The 21,039-nt window shown below is 35.6% G+C and overlaps 1 protein-coding gene across 5 annotated transcripts in view; it reads left to right on the top strand.

Annotated features, from left to right (window-relative positions):
* SCLT1 (sodium channel and clathrin linker 1) overlaps positions 1-21,039 on the top strand; it is a 216,992-nt gene that overhangs the window by 166,727 nt on the left and 29,226 nt on the right. The window contains exon 19 of one of the 5 annotated variants that reach the window (XM_053216970.1): positions 1,791-19,151. The exons of the other annotated variants lie outside the window; for them this stretch is intronic. Coding sequence (XP_053072945.1) covers positions 1,791-1,848 — 58 coding nt within the window. The 3' untranslated portion in view covers positions 1,849-19,151. Of the gene's footprint in view, positions 1-1,790; positions 19,152-21,039 lie in introns of those variants that run through there. 5 annotated transcript variants of the gene reach the window in all.

Genomic DNA, 21,039 nt, shown 5'->3' on the forward strand with positions numbered 1-21,039 from the left:
CGTAATCCCAAATAAAATCTTAGCACATGGAGCAGTATCCAAAATATATTAAGTGAAAAAATCAAGTATTATACAGTGTGTGTAGTATTCTACCTTTTAAGAGGGGGACGTCTCTGTGTATGTGTGTACATATATATACCAGCATGCTATGTATACGCTATGTTCATACACACATGCACACATTCTCAAAAAGAGAGGTGACCAAAACAGTAATTGAAATGGTTCTCTGTGAGGAAAGAGAAAGGAGCAAAGGATGAAGGCTAGACTTCTTTGAATGAAACTTGTTTTATAGATATATTGGCTTGAGTTTGAAGCTATATAAATGTTCATATAATTATTTTTTAAATTAAATCAAAAAATTTTTTAAAAACCCCAAAATTGAAAGTAAAATTAGGGGCGCCTGGGTGGCTCAGTTGATTGAGCGTCCGACTTCAGCCTAGGTCATGATCTCACCATTCCCAAGTTCAAGCCCCACATCGGGCTCTGTGCTGATAGCTCAGAGCCTGGAGCCTGCTTCGGATTCTGTGTCTCCCTCTTTCTCTCTGCCCCTCCCCCACCCACACTCTGTCTGTCTGTCTGTCTGTCTCTCAAAAATAAATAAACTCTAAAAAAATTTTTTTTTACATTGAAAGTAAAATTAGACAAATGAGCTAATTGTGTAGGAAGTTAATGGCTTAATTACACAGATAAATTATGTCAAGTTACATTAAACACAGTAATTAGACTGTATATCCCTAGTGAGATAAATCCTAAGGATAAAAGGAAATGTAAAAAACCATAAACTGTGTTTAGTAGTTATATCATTAGAAATAATATCGGTATTATTATTCTGAAGCTTATAATTATGAGATAAAGCAATTGAGTAATTATGTAAATGTCTTTAAGAACCAAGATTTTTATAATAGAGAAGAAACTCAATTAAATAAAACTTACAACTCAAATTGAAATTGGGAATATAATGGGAACTCATGATGTGTTTTACTCTTAAAAACATGTATCTCCTGGCTCTGTCCACTAAAAGGACCTGGAAGCACTGACCAGTATTCTGTCGCAATGAGGTATCCCAAAAGAAACCAGGACTCTTTAAAGAAATGATTGATCATAGATCTAGGATAGAAAAGTAGAAGATGAGCCTAGAAAACACTTTGTTGTAGCAAAAGGTAAAGAAGGTATCAACATTACTTGGGTCATGGCAAAAGTACCCAGGAGCTAACTTAAGTAGGCACCCTCTGGCTGATGTGGGGGCAGTTTGAAGATCAAAAAGAGTATCTACAATAAATTGAAACATGTCAAATATATTAAAAATCCGTGACTTCCGAATGATATTTAATAAAGAAAAAAAGGCTTTGGACACCTTTGGAAGATGCTGTGGAATCAGCACATTCTGGAAACAGATAAAGTGGAAAGTCAAACTTTTATTGTACCTTGCCTTTACTCACTATACTTCCTCAAATGCTACTTGGTCTTTCCTACTATAATAGCCTTTACTTCACTGCTTACAGAACCAGTGTAGAGATTTTGCCATTTAGTTGCTCAGTGTGTCTGTTCCAATTATGCATCCCAGAACCAGGGAAATAACCACAGAGTAGGATTGTAGACACACTAGGCCCATTGTGAGACAACTTAAGCGAAGACTTCATTGATGACCTGATCTGCATAGACCTCTCCTGGTTAGTGACCACTGTGGTATTTGGGATCTGTAGAATTTTTAGCAGCCTTGCTCAGTAATACTGAAAATGTCCTGGATTTCTTTTTCCCCACTGCATGGTCACCCTGCTAACTCTTCACAGGTCCCTTAGACGAAGGCCAAGAGGATGTACATATGGATGTGTAACAGACTCCTTTTAAACGTGTAGATGCATGGGAAAGGGCACCAGCTTCTCCTGCAGGTCATCTACGGCAGTAGTTGGAGATGGTGAGAGATAAATGAAAACAGGGTTCTAGTTTGTCCTTATAGTTGCTTCCGTTCATATCTAGCTTTTCTTCATGACATCTAGTTTAGCTGGCCCATAGTGACTTTGGACTTAACACCAGATGCAGAAACAACTGCATTGCATTGGCTTTTCTACCAGCTCCCACAGGTGTGTCACACCTAATTCCCAAAATAAATCCCATATTCTGTATCACTCAGTGTAGCTCTGTTTTCCTGAATAAACCCTGATACATATAGGAATTGGTTTCAATTACAGAAGTAGTTCCAGAAGAATATAACCTCATGAATGGGTACTCTAACTGGATCTGGATTATCTGGAATTGATTCTCTGCTTTGATTAGATTTAAAGGCCACTGGTAAAGGGTACACTGGTGATCCATGCTATGCAATGGCAAAACAGTTACTTAAATTACCACCTATATAATCAAGTGCCTATAAAGAATAAGGTGTGTAAAGTTTTTTTGATGGAGAAAACTGACAAACCAGAGACTCAGGAAATAGTTGCAGGTAGCAGTTTGAGTCCAGAGACATTCAGGCTGGAGACCTGAAGAGCCATTGTTACCATTCAAGTCCAAAAGTGGTCTACTGCAGAATTTCCTCTTGCTCGGGGGAAGTCAGCTTTTTGTTCTATGAGGCCATCAACTAGTTGTATGGGGCCCACCCACATCATGAAAGGTATTCTGCTTTATTCCAAGTCCAGTGATTTAAATGTAAATTTTACCTAAAACACTCTCACAGACACATCCAGAATAATGCTTGATTAAACATCTGGGCACCATGGCCCAGACAAATTGACACATAAAATTAACCATCACACTCTCCATTTTACACATGAGAAAACTGTAGACTTTGAAAAATTTATACAGATCCATAATTCATTGTCTGCAATTTTAAATTTGAAAAAAAAACCCGAAAACAAACTTTTCCAAAGTTAACTGCCTATACTTTGGTGGCAAACCTGACTTGAACTGACAGGAGTCTATTTATGGTATAGGTATATCTGTGTGTGCACACACATATATGCATGTGTATACAGATACACATAAACATTTATTATGCCTATTCACATGTTTTACTGAGAAATATTTATGACTACTGTAATCTCCGTCCTACTCTAAACCCTTAAAATACTGTTCTTGGCTGTGTTAGGCTCTGCTATATTATACATGTAACTTGTACACACGAGCTAATTATTCCCAGTAGGTTATTGATAGTGAATGTGTTTTATTTCAGTTTGTATTCTCTGAAGTATCAAAGTACATTGCCAAAAGGAAGCACGTAGAATGTTGAATATAATTGTCTTGAGTCTGTCAAAATACTTTTAACACAACCCTGTCTATTGCTTTCATCTGGGCTAGAAAGATTGTTAAGGTTCTTTACAACTTGTGACTTCAGGAATAGTACTTGATTTTTTGAAAAATAATTCACCCCAGTTATATACTCATTATCAAGGAATTTTTACATGATTCCCTTGAGTTGTCTCATTATTACATAGGAGTCTGTGAGTTGTAAGATTATCCATTTTTTTTTTTGGTAGGATATTTTATTAGTTCAGAAAGATCAAAGAATATCTTCAAAAATTATAGATACCTTATGGGGAGCCTTGGTGGCTCAGTTAAGCATCTGACTCTTGATATCACTAGCCTCGGCGGGGCTCCACACTCCATGCTGACTGTGCTTGCTTGGGATTCTCTCCCCCTCTCTCTCTGTCCCTCCCCTGCTGATGTGCTCTCTCTCTCTCAAGAATAAATAAATTTTAAAAATATAGAAATTTAAAAAAGATATCTTAGACTTTAAGTTTTATAGATCTTACCTTCCATACATTTATATTTTAGCATATAGGATTAAATATATTTGACCAGTAAACACCTTAATGAATGTAACAAATGCCCACAAATTGAATTCTTACATCTAAAATCACTTTTTTTTGAGAGAGAGAGGGCGCTAGTGAGCAAGGGGCAAAGAGAGGGAGAGAGAGAAGCAGGGTTCACCTGGGGCTTGTGCAAGGCTTGAGCTCACCCGATGTGGGGCTTTAGCTCATCCAAGTAGGACTTGAACTCATGAACTGTGAGATCATGACCTGAGCCGGTCAGATACTTAACAACTGAGCCACTCAGGTGCCCCTAAAATAATTTTAAATGTTCTAACTCATGCTTTTTAAAATAACCTGTAAAGTGCTGTGTGAAGGAAAATTTGTATAGTTGTTTTCAATTATAGACAAATCAATGATTCCACAGATTATTTTTCCCCCGAAACATAAATTGAGGCGGAGATCTGGCACGGGCACAAAATAGATGTGTCCCCACATGTGGTAAACACAAAAGATCAAAACAAAGTGAAGATGAAAAAGAGAGTAGACTTGAATTACCTTAGAGGAAGATAGAGAACACAGTGGTGACATTAAACCAGATGGGCTATAATCATAAAAAGAAATTGAATAAAATACTTTTTTTGTAAAAATATGCAGAATAAATCTGAAAACATGAAACCTTGGTAGCTGGGATTATTTTTTTTTCTTTGCAGCTGTCAGTTAACATTTTATTTTTTAAGTTTTTATTTTAATTCCTGTTCATTAACATACAGCATTATATATGAGTTTCAGGTGTATTATATAGTGATTCAGCAGTTCCATACAACACCCAATGCTTATCATGACAAGTACACTCCTTAGTCCCATCACTTATTTAACCCAACCCCCCCACTCCCACCCCCTTCCCCTCTAACCGTCAGTTTTCTATCTCTCTCTCTCTCTCTTTTTTTCCCTTTGCTTATTTGTTTTGTTTCTTAAATTCCACTTGAGTGAAATTATATGGTATTTGTCTCTCTCTGACTTATTTCACTTAGCATTATACTCTCCAGCTTCATCCATATCATTGTAAATGGAAAGATTTCATTCTTTTAATGGCTGAATAGTATTCCATTGTATATGTATACCACATCTTCTTTATTCATTAGTTGATGGACTCTTGAGCTGCTTCCATATCTTGGCCGCTATAAATAATGCTGCTATAAACAAAGAGGTGCATGTATCCCTTTGAATTAGTGTTTTGTATTCTTTGGGTAAGTACCCAGAAATGCAGTTGCTGGATTGTAGGGTAGTTCTATTTTTAACTTCTTGAGGAACCTCCATACTGCTTTCCACAGTGGCTGCACCAGTTTGCATTTCCACCAGTTCACGAGTGTTCTTTTTTCTCCACGTCCTTGCCAACACTTGTTGTTTCTTGTGTTGTTGAGGCTAGCCGTTCTGACAGATGTGAGGGATAGCTGTGGTTATATGAAATAATCACTCAGTGCCTTTAATACATACTGATAATATTAACATGGTGATACTAGACTGGAAAGTCATCTATCTTTTGGTAACACTCTTCCTAATGAGCTTAAGATAATAAAAGGTTTCTTTGACTACTCAAAATATAGTTTTCAAATATTGGAAATCACAATAGATTTTAGAAATATTGATCTGGTGTGAGAATTGAAGGTGAGAAATACACTGCAGCAGAAAAGATCCAAAGCTTAGTAATGAATAACACTTTTGGAGGAACATATTTGCTGGAACATAAAGATATTGGTAACCAAAAATTAATAGTAAATGACATCTTTAATGATAATAGCAATGTTTATATAATGAAATACAGCTACTTTTTTTTAAGATGCAACAAATTGGCACTAAAAGATAAAATATAGATATCCAAGAAAGAAATATCACAGGAAATTCTTCTTTAATCATGTTATGGAATTAACTGTTTCCATAGAGTTGATTTTCACTTGATCTTCTCTGTTCAAGAGTTTCATTATCCAGTTCATTGCTGAATTACTAATCTCTCCTAAAGCTTTCAGTTTGGCCCATTTGGGGTGTGGGGAGAAGGAAAGAAACCAGGCAAAAATAAATCATAGCTTTTAAGATCGTATACATAGCTGCTACAAGAATGCTTATAGTAGCATTTTTCATAATTGTCTCCAAATGGAAATGCAAATGCCCATTAGCAGTACAATGGATAATGAATTTATTATTACTCTATAATATCCTGATATACCTAGACATCCCTCTTTCTAGCATATTCCTAAAAATGGAATTGTTGAGTCATAAGGAATGCATATTTTCAACGTAGTAGAAAAGGCCTCACTGTTTCTCAAAATAATTGTAACTATTTACATTTTTGCAAGTAGCGTAAGAATTTCTGATAGTCCTCAGCTTCACTCAGTGAAGTCAGATATGTTAAATTGTGTGACTGTAATGATTATTGGTTTCTCATTATAGTTTTAACTTGCAGCTCATAATTCTATTGAAGTTGAACATCTACGTTTATTGGCCTTGTGAACTTTTACTCTGTGAAGTGTCTCTTCAAGCCTTTTAACCATTTCTCTATTGTTTACTTTTTCTCAAGTGTTGCAAATATCTTCTCCAAAAAACAAAAACAAAAATATCTTCTCCTATTCTGTGGCTTATCATTTCCTTCTTTCTATTTTTCTCTTCCCCATCTCCTGACACATTTTGATAAACAGAAATTATTAACTTTGATGGAGTCATATTTATCTCTGGTTTTATGATGACTGTGTGTCTTATTTTAAAAACTCCCTTTCTATCCTGACCTCTAAAGATTCTCTTTTAGCTTAACTACCAAAAGTTTTATAGTTTTACCTTCCACAGATAAGTCTTTATTCACTCTAAAATTGATTTTGTGTATAGGGTAAGATAGAAGTCCATTTTTTCCATGTGGTAGCCATTCATCCCTATAACCTTTCATGACAAAATTGTCATTTCCTCAATATTTTGCAGAGTCCCCTTTGTCATATTTGTGTTCGTATGTGTGTGTCTGTTTCTGAGCTTTCTTATGTTTCATTTGTTTGTCTGCCAATCCTGTGTCGATACCATATTGCTGTTTATTATAGCTTTAGGAGACACTTTTGAAAACAAATACAAAATTAGAAAAGTGACTTGATATCTGATAGAACCACTCCTCTTGTTCTATTTTTCAAAATTCTTGTCTATTCTTGGCCATGGACATTTCCTATTCATGTTAAAATCGTGTTCTTAAATTCCATAAAGAAATGTGATGAGATTTTGATTGGGAGTACATTGAGTCTATAAGTAAATTTGGAGCAAGTTAAAATAATTTAAAGTTTTAAAGATTCCAGTCTTTTGGACATGCATCTCTCCATTTGTTTACATCTTTTTTACTACCCTCAGTAAAGTGTATTAATTTCTTTATAGAAGTCTTACACATCTTTGTTAGATTTAGTTGGTATATTTTAGTAATTGATATTTTATGATATAAATAGTACTTCCCTGATTTTATTTTGTGATCTTTGCTTGCATTACAGAAATAGAAATGCTTTTTATAACTGATTTTTTTTAACCAGGAACCTTGCTCAGTACAAAAACTGTAGATTCTTTGAGTTTTTCAACAGCTTTATTGTGGTATAATTTGCATACCATATATCTCGCTCCATTAAGCATACAATTCTGTGATTTATAGTAATTTTACAGAGTTGTGCAAGCATCACTTCAATCAGGTTTCAGCACATTTCCATCAAACCACAAAATCTCCCATGCCTATTTGCAGGCAGTACCAACTTCCTATTTCTGACAATCAATAATCTACTTGCTGTCTCTTTAGATTTGCCTGTTCTGGGCATTTCCTGTATAGGGAATCACACATCATATGTTCTTTTGCATCACACTTCTTTCCCTTAGCATAATGTCTTTCAGATTCATCCAAATTGTATCACAGATCAGTATTGTGTTTATTTTTATCAATGAGTCAGTAGTATGGATATATACCATATTTTGTTTTATCTGCTCACCAGTTGATGGACCTTTGCATTGATTCCATTTAAACTATTGTTTAATTGTGGCAAAATATGCATATGACATTTGCCATCTTAACCATTTTTAAGTATACATTTCAGTGGTATTCAGTGTACTGAATGATGTATCACCACCCATCCTTCTCCAGAATTGCTTTTCATCTTGAAAATTGGAAACTCTGTACCTATTAAACTAAACTCCCCCAGTGCCCTCTTCCCCCTCCTCCAGCCACTGGCAACAACCACTCCACTTCTGTCTCTGTGACCTTGACTACCACCCTAAATACCTCATATAGGTATCAGAGGTATCAGTCCCCCTGTGACTGGCCTATTTCACCCAACACAAAGTCCCCAAGACTCATCCATGTTGTAGGGTATGCCAGAATCTCCTTCTCTTTTAAGGCTAGCAGATAAGGAGGGACTTGCTTCTGTCATTTTACTATTTGTTTTCTATATACTTCACAGCTTTTTTGTCCTTCATTTCTTGCATTACTGTCTTTATGTTTAGCTGATTTTTTTAAATGAAACATTTAAGTTCCTTTCTCATTTCCTTTTGTGTATATTCTGTGTGTGTGTGTGTGTGTGTGTGTGTGAGAGAGAGAGAGAGAGAGAGAGAGAGAGAGAGAGAGAGATTACAATCATAGGGATTACATGTAACATCCTAAAGTTGTAACACTAATTTGGGTTTATACCAGTTTAACTTCAGTAACATACAAAAACTCTGATCCTTTATAGTTCTGTCCCCACTCCTTTCAGTTGTTGATGTCACAAAATTATACCTTTATATATTATGTCCAAAAGCGTAAACAAACAATTGTTCAAAATGCATCAGGCTCCTACATTATGTAGAAAACAAGGGGCACCTGGGTGGCTTAGTAGGTTAAGTGTCTGACTTTGGCTTAGGTCATGATCTCAAGGTTTGTGGTTCAAGCCCCACACCCAGCTCTGTGCTGACAGCTCAGAACCTGCAATGTGCTTCAGATTCTGTGTCTCCCTCTCTCTCTTTTCCTCCCCTGCACACTCTCTCTCTCAAAAATAAATAAGCACTTAAAAAATTTTTTTAGAGAAAAATATAACTCTACTCTTTGTTTTCTACCTGATTTAAGAGTAATAGATTTTTTAAAAAGCAGTTCGTCTATGGGGTGCCTGGGTGGCTCAGTCAGTTGGCATCTGACTTCAGCTCAGGCCATGATCTTGAGACTCGTGAGTTTGAACCCTGCATCTCAGACTCCTTGCTGCCAGCTTGGAGCCTGGAGCCTGCTTTGGATTCTGTGTCTTCCTCTCTCTGCCTTCCCCGCTTGTGCTCTGTCACTGTCTCTGTCTCTCAAAAATAAACAAACATTAAAAAAAAAAAAGGGCAGATCGTCTAAAAGCCAGTATTATTGCAACTTTGGTTCATAACTGCACATTTTGTTTTCTACATAATTTAAGAAATTAATGCATATGTTGGATTTTGTTTATGTATAATTATATCCTCTCTGAATATAACAGTTTTTTTTAATATGAAATTTATTGTCAAATTGGATTCCTTACAACACCCAGTGCTCATCCCAACAGATGCCCTCCTCAATGCCCATCACCCACTTTTCCCTCCCTCCCACCCCCCCATCAAGTCTGAGTTTATTCTCAGTTTTTAAGAGTCTCTTATGATTTGCCTCCTTCCCTCTCTGTAACTTTTTTTTTTCCCTTCCCCTCCCCCATGGTCTTCTGTTAAGTTTCTCAGGATCCACATAAGAGTGAAAACATATGGTATCTGTCTTTCTCTGTATGACTTATTTCACTTAGCATAACACTCTCCAGTTCCATCCACGTTGCTACAAAAGGCCGTATTTCATTCTTTCTCATTGCCAAGTAGTAGTCCATTGTATATATAAACCACAACTTTTTTACTTATTTCCAGTCATCATATATTTTATTTCCCTTTTTCACCTATTACACTGGCTAGATCTCCATTACAGTGCAGAATCAGAGTAATAGCCTCTCCTTTTTTTCAATCTCGGAAAGCTTTCAGTCTTCATCTTTGTGTATAATGTTTTCTGTGTTGGGAGATAACTTCTGTTAGATTCAGGAAGTTTTCTTATTTTTCTGAGTTTTTATCCTATTGAATTTTATAAAAGATTTTTCTGTATTGTTTGAGGTAATCATTTGATTTTGTTCTTATAATCAATGGGATAAATTTTATAGATCAATTTTGCTAGTGTACCAAATTTATATTCCTATAATAAAACTAACACAGTCCGAATACATTCTTCTTAATATATTTCTGGATTTGGCTTGCTGGTATTTTGTTTAGTATTTTTTCATCTGTGTTCACTAGAGAGATGGACCTGAAGCTTTCCATTCTTCAACTCTCATTGTTAATTTGTAGAATCAAAGTTATGCCAGCCTCAAAAAATTGCTTTTTTGTTTTCTCATAAACTGTATGTTAGAAATGTTTATTTTCTTTGAATATTTGGTAGATCTCTCCAGTGACACTGTCTTGGCCTGGAGTGTTGTTGTTGTTTTGGGATTTCTATAGGAATATCTTTGATTGTTGATTCCATTGAACAGTTAAAAAAAACTCTTCAAATTTTCTTTTTCTTCTCTGAAACAGTTTTGATAAATTATATTTTTCTAGAAATGCCTCCACGTCTTCTGAATTTCCAAGTATTTTGGATAAAATTTGTTTATAATATCTTCTTATCTGATGTCTGAAGCATCTGTAATGATTGCATTGCTGATACTGATATTTGTTTTTTTTTTAATATATGAAATTTATTGTCAAATTGGTTTCCACACAACACCCAGTGCTTATCCCAAAAGATGCCCTCTTCAATACCCATCACCTACCCTCCCCTCCCTCCCACCCCCCATCAACCCTCAGTTTGTTCTCAGTTGATACTGATATTATTTGTACCTAGTCTCTTTTGTCCTTATCATTCCACCAGAGGATTGTCAATTTCATTACTCTATAAATAAGCTTTGATTTTTTAATCTTCTTTATTTTATATTTGTTATATATTTTCTCTTTATTACCTCGCTCCTTCTGCTTTCTTTGCTTTCATGTTGCTGTTCCTTTTCTGTCTTCTTGAAATAGAAGCATATCTCACAAATTTTCACCTTTTGTTTTTTCATCATTTGAATATATTTTCTTAAATGCTATTGATTTTCTCCCAGACACTGACATAGCTTTAGCATACAAGTTTTGATACATCTAGTATTTTCATTCTTATTTACTTCAAAATATTTTCTGATTTTCATTTCTTCTTTCAATCCATGTGTTATTTATAAGTACATTTTTAAATTTCTAAACATATGGGGACATACTCTCTTTTTGTTAATTACTTCTATTTTCTATAGATATGTCTCTTAGAAACAGTATATAGTTTTGTTTTAGACCATTTAGTTCATTTATACTCAGTGTAATCCAAAGTATATTGAGATTTGTTATGTTTTATTTTAGTACTTCCTATTTTTATCATCTCTGCTTTCTTTTTCTTTCCTTTCTCATCTTTTTTTATTGACTAGGTGTTTTTTTTTAATCATTCCACTTCTCCCCTTAAGTTTTAGAAATTAAATACTCTGTTACCCTAGAAATTATGCCATATATATTTACCATAGGAAAGTCTAAAGTTAATCAAAGCCATTTTCCTCTAGCCAGATAATCCAAGAACTTTGGAACATATTAACACCATTTGTTTCCCTGGCCCAACTTATATGTTATTGTTGCCAAATTTTTAAGTCTGCTTTGTAGTGTTTTTATTTCACACTGCTAATTATTTTATATAATTACAGTTCATTTAGCCCATATATTTACCACCTTCTTTGTTCTGCATTTCTTCTTATATCTCAAACATTCCAGCTAGGACTACTTTTCTTACTTTTTTTGTTTTTAATGGTTTTTTTTTTTTTTTTTTTGAGAGAGACAGAGTATAAGCAGGAGAAGGGCAGAGAGAGAGATGGTGGGGGACAGAGGACCCAAAGCGTTTTCGGTGCTGGCAGCAGTGAGCCCAGAGTTGGGCTCGAAATCATGAACTGTGAGATCATGACCTGAGCCAGAGTTAGACACTTAACTGACTGAGCCACCCAGGGCGCCCCTATTTATCCTACTTTTTATGTTCCTATTTGAGCAGTATTTTGGCTGGTTGACAGAATTCCAAGTTGACTGCTATTTTGTTTCAGAAAATTAAAAACAATCTGTTTACCTCTGACTTCTGTTATTTCTATATAGAAGACATCTGGCCACCTCACTTATCACTCCTTTGAAAGTAATCTCTTTTCCTATGACTATTTAAATGTTTTGTTTTTCTGTCCTTTCACTGTGATGTATCTTAAGTATGGGTGTCATTTCATTTGTTGTATTTTGTGCCTTTTGATAGTGTAGATTGGTGTTGGTTCAGAAAATTGTCAGATGTCAACTTTTCAAATATGGCATCTGGAAATCTCTGTTTCCTGCCATGATGGAGAAACTGGTGCCAGACTTAACTTCCCACAAGAAACAACTAGAAAACTGGACAAAATATTTGAAACAATTATTTTTCTGATACAAGAGAGATAAGAAACAAGATAAAATCTAGACTCACCTTGGATTTCTGTGTCAAGGTACTTTCATGACCATGGTCCAGAGAGGGTACATCTCAGCCACTTCCAAGTCTGCCTGAGTAACTGAAATCTGCAAGGCAGAGAACCAGAGAAGATAGAGCTACACAGAGAAAGAGCTTTAGAAATCTGCATAGTAGTCTCTTTGTGTTTCTTACTCATACATAGAATGAAACTCAAAGAAGCTAGGCAAACAATGACTAAGGAGCTATAAGCTGAAAAACATCAATAGCTCACATAGGGCTAGGAGATATTAGAGTTCTGCCCAGCCAGAGGGGAGAATCCTTCAGTAAAGATTCCAGAATGACTTTAGCTTATTAATAGAATTAAGCCAGCCTAGAACAAAAGGTATTCTAAATTTGCCTTGACAAGACTTAAAACCAAGCCTCAAAATAATCTAGCATGTTCTCAAGTAATTTAATTGCCTGCCAGAAAAAATCCAACACTTTTATTACCAGGTAAGCAAAAAATAGTACCCATAACCAAGAAAAAAAGAAGCAGTGCATAGAAACACACTCAGAAATGACAGAGGTTTGGCATAATTAAACTTTGAACTAGTGGTTAAAAATGTGCCCAGTGATTTAAAGAAATACATGAAGATGATGAGAAAGGAACCATATGAAAATTTGGGCATGCTAATTATAAAATTGGAAATTGCTTTATTTACTGGATGGGATTAACAAAAAATTATACACCGCAGGAAAAAAGATCAGAGAACTTGAAGACAGAAAAGAAAATTACCCAAAAATGAAGCATAATGAGAAAAAAAGACAAAAACAAAGACAGCCTCAGTGACCAGAGGGACAATATCAAGCAGGGTAAAGTGTGGGGGTGACAGTTAGGGGTATTTTAAGAAATAATAGTCAAAAGTTTTCCATATTTGATTAAAAAAAAAACCTTTGTATTAGTTATCTATTACTAATTTGTATTAGTAATTTGTTATAACAAATTACTTCAAAACTTAGTGGCTTAGAACAACATTTATTATTCCACAGTTTTTTTGGGTCAGGAGTCCAGGCTTATCTGAATCAGAATGCCTCTGACTCAGGATCTGTGATGAAACTGCAAGCATCTCAAGGCTCCAAAGGGGAGGATTCACTCCCAAGTTCACTTTAAAGCCATGGCAGTCCTCAAGTATTAATTGTTGTTGGCAGGAGATATCAGTTCCTTGCCTTGTGAGCCTCTTTGTATGTGTACTCACAACATGACTGCTTGCTTCCCTCAGAGTGAGAGCTGAGAAAGAAAGAGGCAAAGAAAGGAAGAAAGAAGAGAAGGGAAAGCAAAAGTTGTTCTTTTTTAATCTAATCTTTCAGTGACATCTCATCACTTTTACCTTTTTCCATTAATTAGAATCAAGTTATTGTGTATAGCACCCCTTTGAATGTGGGGGTCTGAATACCAGAAGGTACAGAAATTGGGAGCCATTTTAGAGGCTACCTGCCACACCATTACATTACACAATATACAAAAGTAACTTGAAATGAATCATAGTCTTACATAAAAGGAAAACAACAAAAATTCTAGAAGAAACATGAAAAAAATCTGTAGTAAGCAAAAATTTCTTATATAGGACACAAGAAGAACAAATCATTTAAAAAATTGATAAATTGGACTACATTGTATTAACTTCTCTTCAAAAATCACCATTTAAGAAAATCAAAATAAGACTGTGAGAAAAGATTTGCAAATAGTATAACTGACAAAGAACTTGTACTCAGAGTACTTTATTTTTTTTAATGTTTATTTTTATTTATTTTTGAGACAAAGAGAGACAGAGCACGAATGGGGGAGGGGCAAAGAGAGAGAGGGAGACACAGAATCTGAAGCAGGCTCCAGGCTCCGAGCTGTCAGCACAGAACCCAACACGGGGCTCCAACTCACAGACCGTGAGATCATGACCTGAGCTGAAATTGGATGCTTAACCGACTGAGCCACCCAGGTGCCCCCGGAGTATTTTAAAAAAATCTTACTGGTCAATAAGGATAATAACAGTTTGGCAGTTTACTACAAAGTTAAATATGTACTTACTATATTATCATGCAGTTGGACTCATAAATATTTAACCAAGAGAAATGAAAACAGATTCACACACAAAAAAACTTGTGCACAAGTCTTTGTAGATGCTTTATTTATGATAGCCAAAAATGGGGAAAAAAACCCAAATGTTCATCAAGAGGTGTGTGGATAAATACTCAGCGATAAAAAGGGACAAACTACTGATAAATGCAACAACATGGATGATTGTCAAAAGTGAGCTGAAACAAAAGCCAAAGAAGAGTGCACACTGTATGATCACATTTATATGAAATTCTGAGAACGATAATTTTAATCTGTAACGAGAACAGTTTAGTGGATGCGTAGGGCTGGGGTTAGAGATGGGACAATGACTACATGGGATCATGAGGGAATATTTTGGGGTAATGGACATATTCTGTGTATTAACTGTGATTGTAGTTATGTGACTATATGCATTTGTCAGACCTTACCAAACCCTACACTCAAAATGACTACATTTATTTTCCATAATTACATTTCAGTAAGGTTGGTTTTAAATATTGCCTTCGTTCAGTTCTCTCTCTCCCATACTACATTACTGTGTCTCTATTTCCATCTTTTTCTTTCACTGTGCTATATTCAGTTTCTTCAAGTCTAATATTTTATGTTCTCTTTATGTTCAACCTTCTGTATATGTCCACTGAGTTTTTATCTTAAGGGTTTTTTGTTACTAGAAGTTCTATTTAACTTGGTCATATCTGCCATTTTACATTCTTAAAGCCTCCTTTTTCTTGCTGACATTTCCAAGTTTGCCATGCTTTTCTTTTAAAATAGTAAACATTATTTGAAAGACCACATCTGATAAATTCAATATGAGACAGGTTTGTTTCTGCTGGTTCTATTCATGTTGTATGGTTGCTCTATCTGCTTGTTAGTAATTGCACTGGAAAATTTTTGTTATGGGGATTACCTAGACAGGCTTTGCCTTTGCTGCTTCTGGGTGCCTTAGAGCACTTCTGGTTTTGAGCACTTGACCATACAGTTAGGCTTTCTGGACTACCCTAGGTATTTGTTCTTTGAGGTAAATCTGTAAGATAGCTGGTCTGTGGCCACAACTTCACAGGAATATTTCTTTTTTCTTTTCTTCTCCTGTTTTGCTTATGACCAAAGTAGCTTCTCTATAGTTCTATGACTTTACAAGGAAGGACATGGATTAAGATATGTTTCACCTTTATCCTGAAAGAGTATCAGTATTGGAAAAGGTTTCTCTACCACACCCCCTCATGAAAGAACGAGATCCTAAATATGGGCTATTGTAAATGCCTTCTGGGGCATAGGAAGCATTGGTGTTCCAGTATTCTGCTTCTTTTTCTCATTACAAACTTCCATTCAGTAACTATCTTGGGACTTTTTGCTATATTTTCATCTCTTTAATGCTTTTAAAGTGTTGTAGAGTTTTTCATGGGTTGATTAATCTGAATGCCCTGGTGTGCTTTTACTGGATCTAAGCATATATATCTCTTTAAAAATAGCCACCTCATTTAGCACAGTGATTGATATGTCTTGGTGAAAATCTTTAGATAACTTTTGTCTTGTACAGAGTTTACATGTGTGTCTGGTCGATTACAGCATCCTGGAAGTTGAAATGGACTGTAGCTACAAAATAAATCAATTCAAACTATTACAGGGAATTAGCCTCAGGGTCTTTAGAACCAGTGTTGCACTTGTAGAACATATTACTTCTTTAATAAACATTAGCAATTGATATTAGTATTATGTCTTAACTAAAAGAAATACATTGTGTGCCTTTGTGTTGTAACCAAATTACTTTGAGTGAGATATAGCAAGGGCAGATGCAGATTAAGAGACAAAGGAAAGAATTTTATAATTTCTTATAATCGCAGTTTCCTGGGGCAAACACAGCACACCACAGAGGGACACTGAAGGGTCACAAGGCAGAGGAAGTAGAGGTAACAGTGGGCAAGTCCCTTTATTGTATTTTCCGGTGGAAGGAATAAGGCAGGGTAAGTAGGGTTAGGATTGGATAATTTGAATGATTTCAGTGGGCTCTGGTTGCCTGATACCTCGCCTTGGGGCAGTTAAGGCAGATGTACAGTGGTCCAGAGTATGAGAGCCACATAACCAAAGTGGTTGGGAGTGTGCATTTAATCGGCTGTACAAGGAAAAAAAAAAAAAAACAGACCTCTTGCTAGGGCCTCAAAATTGAGTCAAGACAACATATAAAAACAACTATATTATACCTTGAAGCAACTAATAGTATAGAGTCATAAGCCTAGGATATAAGGACAGATTTTAATAGGACAGAAGTGCCTAACTTTGAATTTATTTATATCACGGTTTTGAAAGATAAAAAGTACCTGTCATGTTAGCTGAGATCTTAAAAACATCTTGAAAAATGTAGCATAATTTGTAACTATACTTCTTGCTTAGTGAGAGACTTCCCATGCGGAGGATGTCCTGTAAAGATTTAACATTGCATTTTCTAACATAATAGCTTTTTCTTCAGTCAGTATGCTTTGATAATTAGACACTATAAATCTACCCAAAAAGCTTTTGTCACTTGACAGATATTTTGCATCAGGCTTAAGAGAAAGGCAGTGCCACTTCTTTGTGGGTCTCATTACACTTGATTTTTCCCATAGTTCTCAGAAAAAAAAGTAATGAATAAATCAATTTGGTTTACTATTATCTTTGTATTAAAAATTACATGTAGATTATTAAAATGATATAAACTCTGCAAGAATATAAGCACATTAACATTTTATATAGTTGCTTTTTTTATTGGTAAACCTACCTGAAAATATCCAAATTTGCTCAGATTCAGGGTTTTAGGACACCTTTAAAAGTGTTCAGCAAGATTATTTACATCTTGGCTGTCTCTACACTTTATTAAGTTCAGAATTAAGTTCAGAATTCCAGTTTAAAGTGTCTAATACTTCAGTTTGCAGATTTATACAGGTACTTTCAGAAACAAAAGCAGATACCTAAAAACTCACTTTAATTTATATAAAAAAAACATGTGAGTGACCACTCTTTTCTAAGCATTCTGCTAGCTGCTATTGAAACACAGCGATGAGTAAGACCAGGCCCTGCTCTTAAGAAGTTACTATATCCCATTACCCATTTTTTGTTTCTCCTTTTAGTGTTCATCATTAAGAGTTACTGCATTTTGGGGCATCTGGGTGGCTCAGTTGGTTAAGCATCCAACTGTGGCTCAGGTCATGATCTCGTGGCTTGTGAGTTCAAGCCCCACTTTGGGCTCTGTGCTGACAGCTCAGAGCCTGAAGCCTGCTTCAGATTCTGCCTCTCTCACTCTCTGCCCCTACTCTGCTTGCACTCTGTCTGTCTCTCTCAAATACAAACAAACATTAAAAAAAAAATCTAAAGGGGCACCTGGGTGGCTCAGTCAGTTAAGCATCGACTCTTGATTTCAGGTCAGGTCATGATCTCACGGTTTGTGAGTTCAAGCCCTGCATCAGGCTCTGTGCTGACAGCATGGAGCCTGCTTGGGATTCTCTCTCTCCCCCTATCTCTCTGCCCCTCTCCTGCTCATGCTATCTCAAAATAAATAAATAAATTTTAAAAAATTATTTAAAAAAATTTTTAAAGTAATTGCATTTTATATTTATTTCTTTATACTTTTTATCTTCTTTCTCCCTCATGAAGGGAGAAAATATACTTTTTATCTTTACTTTCTCCCTGCATAAAGTAAGTTGTCTCTTGTGTTCCCCACTATATCCCTAGACCCTAAAAGAGTGTCCAGCCCTAGAAGATACTCAAAACATATTTGAGTGAATGAATGAAAGCTAGTTGATCTTTTTTCAATTGTTTTTTCTTTTCTAGGACAAATTCCCCTTTCAATTTTGATCCTTTATGCAGAATTTTAGTTTTTGAAATGCAATTGAACTTTGTGAAACATGATAAAGTATAATGTGCCGCCACTATTCAAGAAACTAAGAAACATAAATTGCCATAATTATACCACAGCCTATAGTGAAGTTTTTTCTTATCTCATAAAGTTGTTTAAATGGTATTCATTCTAATAATTATTATGAAAACTGTCAATGATAAAGGAATACATAGTCTAAGATGAAGGCACCAGGATTGAGTGAAATAAGTTAAAATTAGTACTGCTCATAATCAAGATCATACTTTCAGAGGATAAAATATCACACAAAATAATGTGGCTAGGATTATTTATCCAATTGTTTGAATTCATGTTTGAACTCCTGTTCTAAAATTTCAAGTACACATTGGTCATATATTACAAACCTCTGTGAAGTAAGCATGTGTATCCATAGGCACCAACACATCAGTAGTTATTGGCACATAATATTTATTGAATGAATATGCATATATAAGCATAAATATTTATGTAAACATAAAGTCCATAGCATAGTGCTGGGCATTTGTTAAGTATTATGTACAACATTTATAGGTGATTTAGTTGAATTACTGAAGTGTGATTTTTTTTAAAGGAGTTTTTGCCAGCCAGTAGTATAAGACCAAAGAAGAATCCCTTCCACCTGAAATCTGAGATGCAATGCCAGCTTTATGAGCAAGCAGAATAGGTAGCTCCATATATGACTGATTTAAAGGAGTTTCCTGAGGGCATGTAAGTGGCTCAGTTGGTTAAGTGTCCAACTCTTGATTTCAGCTCAGGTCATGATGTCATGGTCATGAGAACAAGCCTCACTTTGAGCTCCACGATGGGCACAGAGCCTGCTTGGGACTGTCTTTCTCTTCCTCTGCCCCTCCCCTATTTGTACACATCTCTCTCTCTCTCTCTCTCTCTCTCTCCCTCTCTTTCTCTCTCTCTCTCTCAAAAAAAAAAAAAGTTTCATGGAATGAGTCCAGTGTGTCAAAAAAATCTCAATCCTGCTGCCTGTCATCACACCACCATAACTTAATCTTTTGAATACTGGAAACTATTTGTTTTTCATATGCTTTTGTCGTGTTTTTAGCTAAAATTCAAATACTATGGGAAGTAGTCCAGTGGTTTCCAATCATCAGAGTCTTGAAAACAACATTGATGTGGTCCATAGAATGACCAGAAGAGCAAATTGCCCTGACCCCTCTCCTTCTACCTCCTTTCCTGTACCTTCACAATTACTGAGTCTGGCTGATCTTCCCTTGTTTTTCAAAGATATTTGCCTTTATCTCACTCCTTAGTTCAGGCCACCCTCATCTCCTTACCTGGATTACTGCAACAGCTTTCCGATTGATTTCTGGAACCCTAAACTTGTCTTCCCTCTAATCCATTTTCCACACTATGCCAGAGATGCCTCTTATAAATGTTAATTCATTTTATTCTCCCACCCCTTCCTAACCAGTTAGGAAGAAGGTGGCTACAGAGATTTTCTCATCGGGCCCTTACAGTATTCCAATATCATTTCTATCACTTTCCACTTTATATTACTCTCTTCTACTTAAGAAAATTTTAGAGAAACTTCCATCACCTTAAGGTTCCTTTATTTTAATAAGAATAAGTTAATATTACCAGTTTTAAAAATAAAAGTTATATCCAGAGCACCTAGTCCTTTAAAAATAGCTCCTAGCTAATAAGCCAGCCAGTCAGTTCTCTCTGTGAAACTACAGGGCATTGGTGGAGAGTGAGGGGGTGAAACTGCGTTGCCATTATCCAGCAAGAAGATGTGCTTTTAAAAGACAATAGCGGTGAACTAGACAGACAAAAAATCCTTGCCTTCCTGGAGTTTTCATTCTAATAAAGATAGTAAACAAGAGAAATTAAGTATACAGTGTGGTAGAGAATGATAAGGGCTGAAGAGAAATGTAAAGCAGAAAAAGGGAATAGGTAGTATATATATTTTTAGAAGGGAATATAGTTTTTCTTAAGTTATTTTTTATTTTTTTTAATCTTATTTAAATCCAAGTTAATTAACATATAGTGCAATAATGATTTCGGGAATAGAATTTAGCGATTCATCACTTACACCTAACACCCAATGCTCATCCCAACAAGTGCCTCCTTAATGCCCATCCACATTTAGCCCATCCCCCCCACCCAGCCCTGCTCCAGCAACCCTCAATTTGTTCTCTGTATTTAAGGGTCTTTTATGGTTGGCCTCCCTTTCTTTTTTGTTTTCTTCTTATTTTTCCTTCCCTCCCCCTATGTTCATCTGTTTTGTTTCTTAAATTGCACATATGAGTGAAATCATATGATATCTATCTTTTCTGACTGATTTATTTCGCTTAGCATAATACACTCTAGTTCCATCTACATTGTTGCCAATGGCAAGATTTCATTCATTCATTTTGATCACCAAGTAATACTCTATTGTATATATATATACCACCTCTTCTTTATCCATTCATTAGTCAATGAACATTTGGGCTCTTTCCATAATTTGGCTATTGTTGATAGTGCTGCTATAAACATTGAGGTGCATGTGCCCCTTCGAATCAGCATTTTGTATCCTTTGGATAAATACCTAGTAGTGCAATTGTTGGATCATAAGGTAGTTCTATTTTTAATTTTTGGGGAACCTCCATACTGTTCTCCACAGTGGCTGCACCAGTTTGCATTCCCACCAGCAGTACAAAAGTGTTTTCCTTTCTCCACATTCTCGCTAACATTTGTTGTTGCCTGAGTTGTTAACTTTAGCCATTCTCATAGGTGTGAGGTGGTATCTCATTGTGGTTTTGATTTGTATTTCCCTGATGATGAGTGATGCTCAGCATCT

This window comes from Acinonyx jubatus, chromosome B1 (genome assembly GCF_027475565.1).
Source record: "Acinonyx jubatus isolate Ajub_Pintada_27869175 chromosome B1, VMU_Ajub_asm_v1.0, whole genome shotgun sequence".
NCBI lineage: Eukaryota > Metazoa > Chordata > Mammalia > Carnivora > Felidae > Acinonyx > Acinonyx jubatus.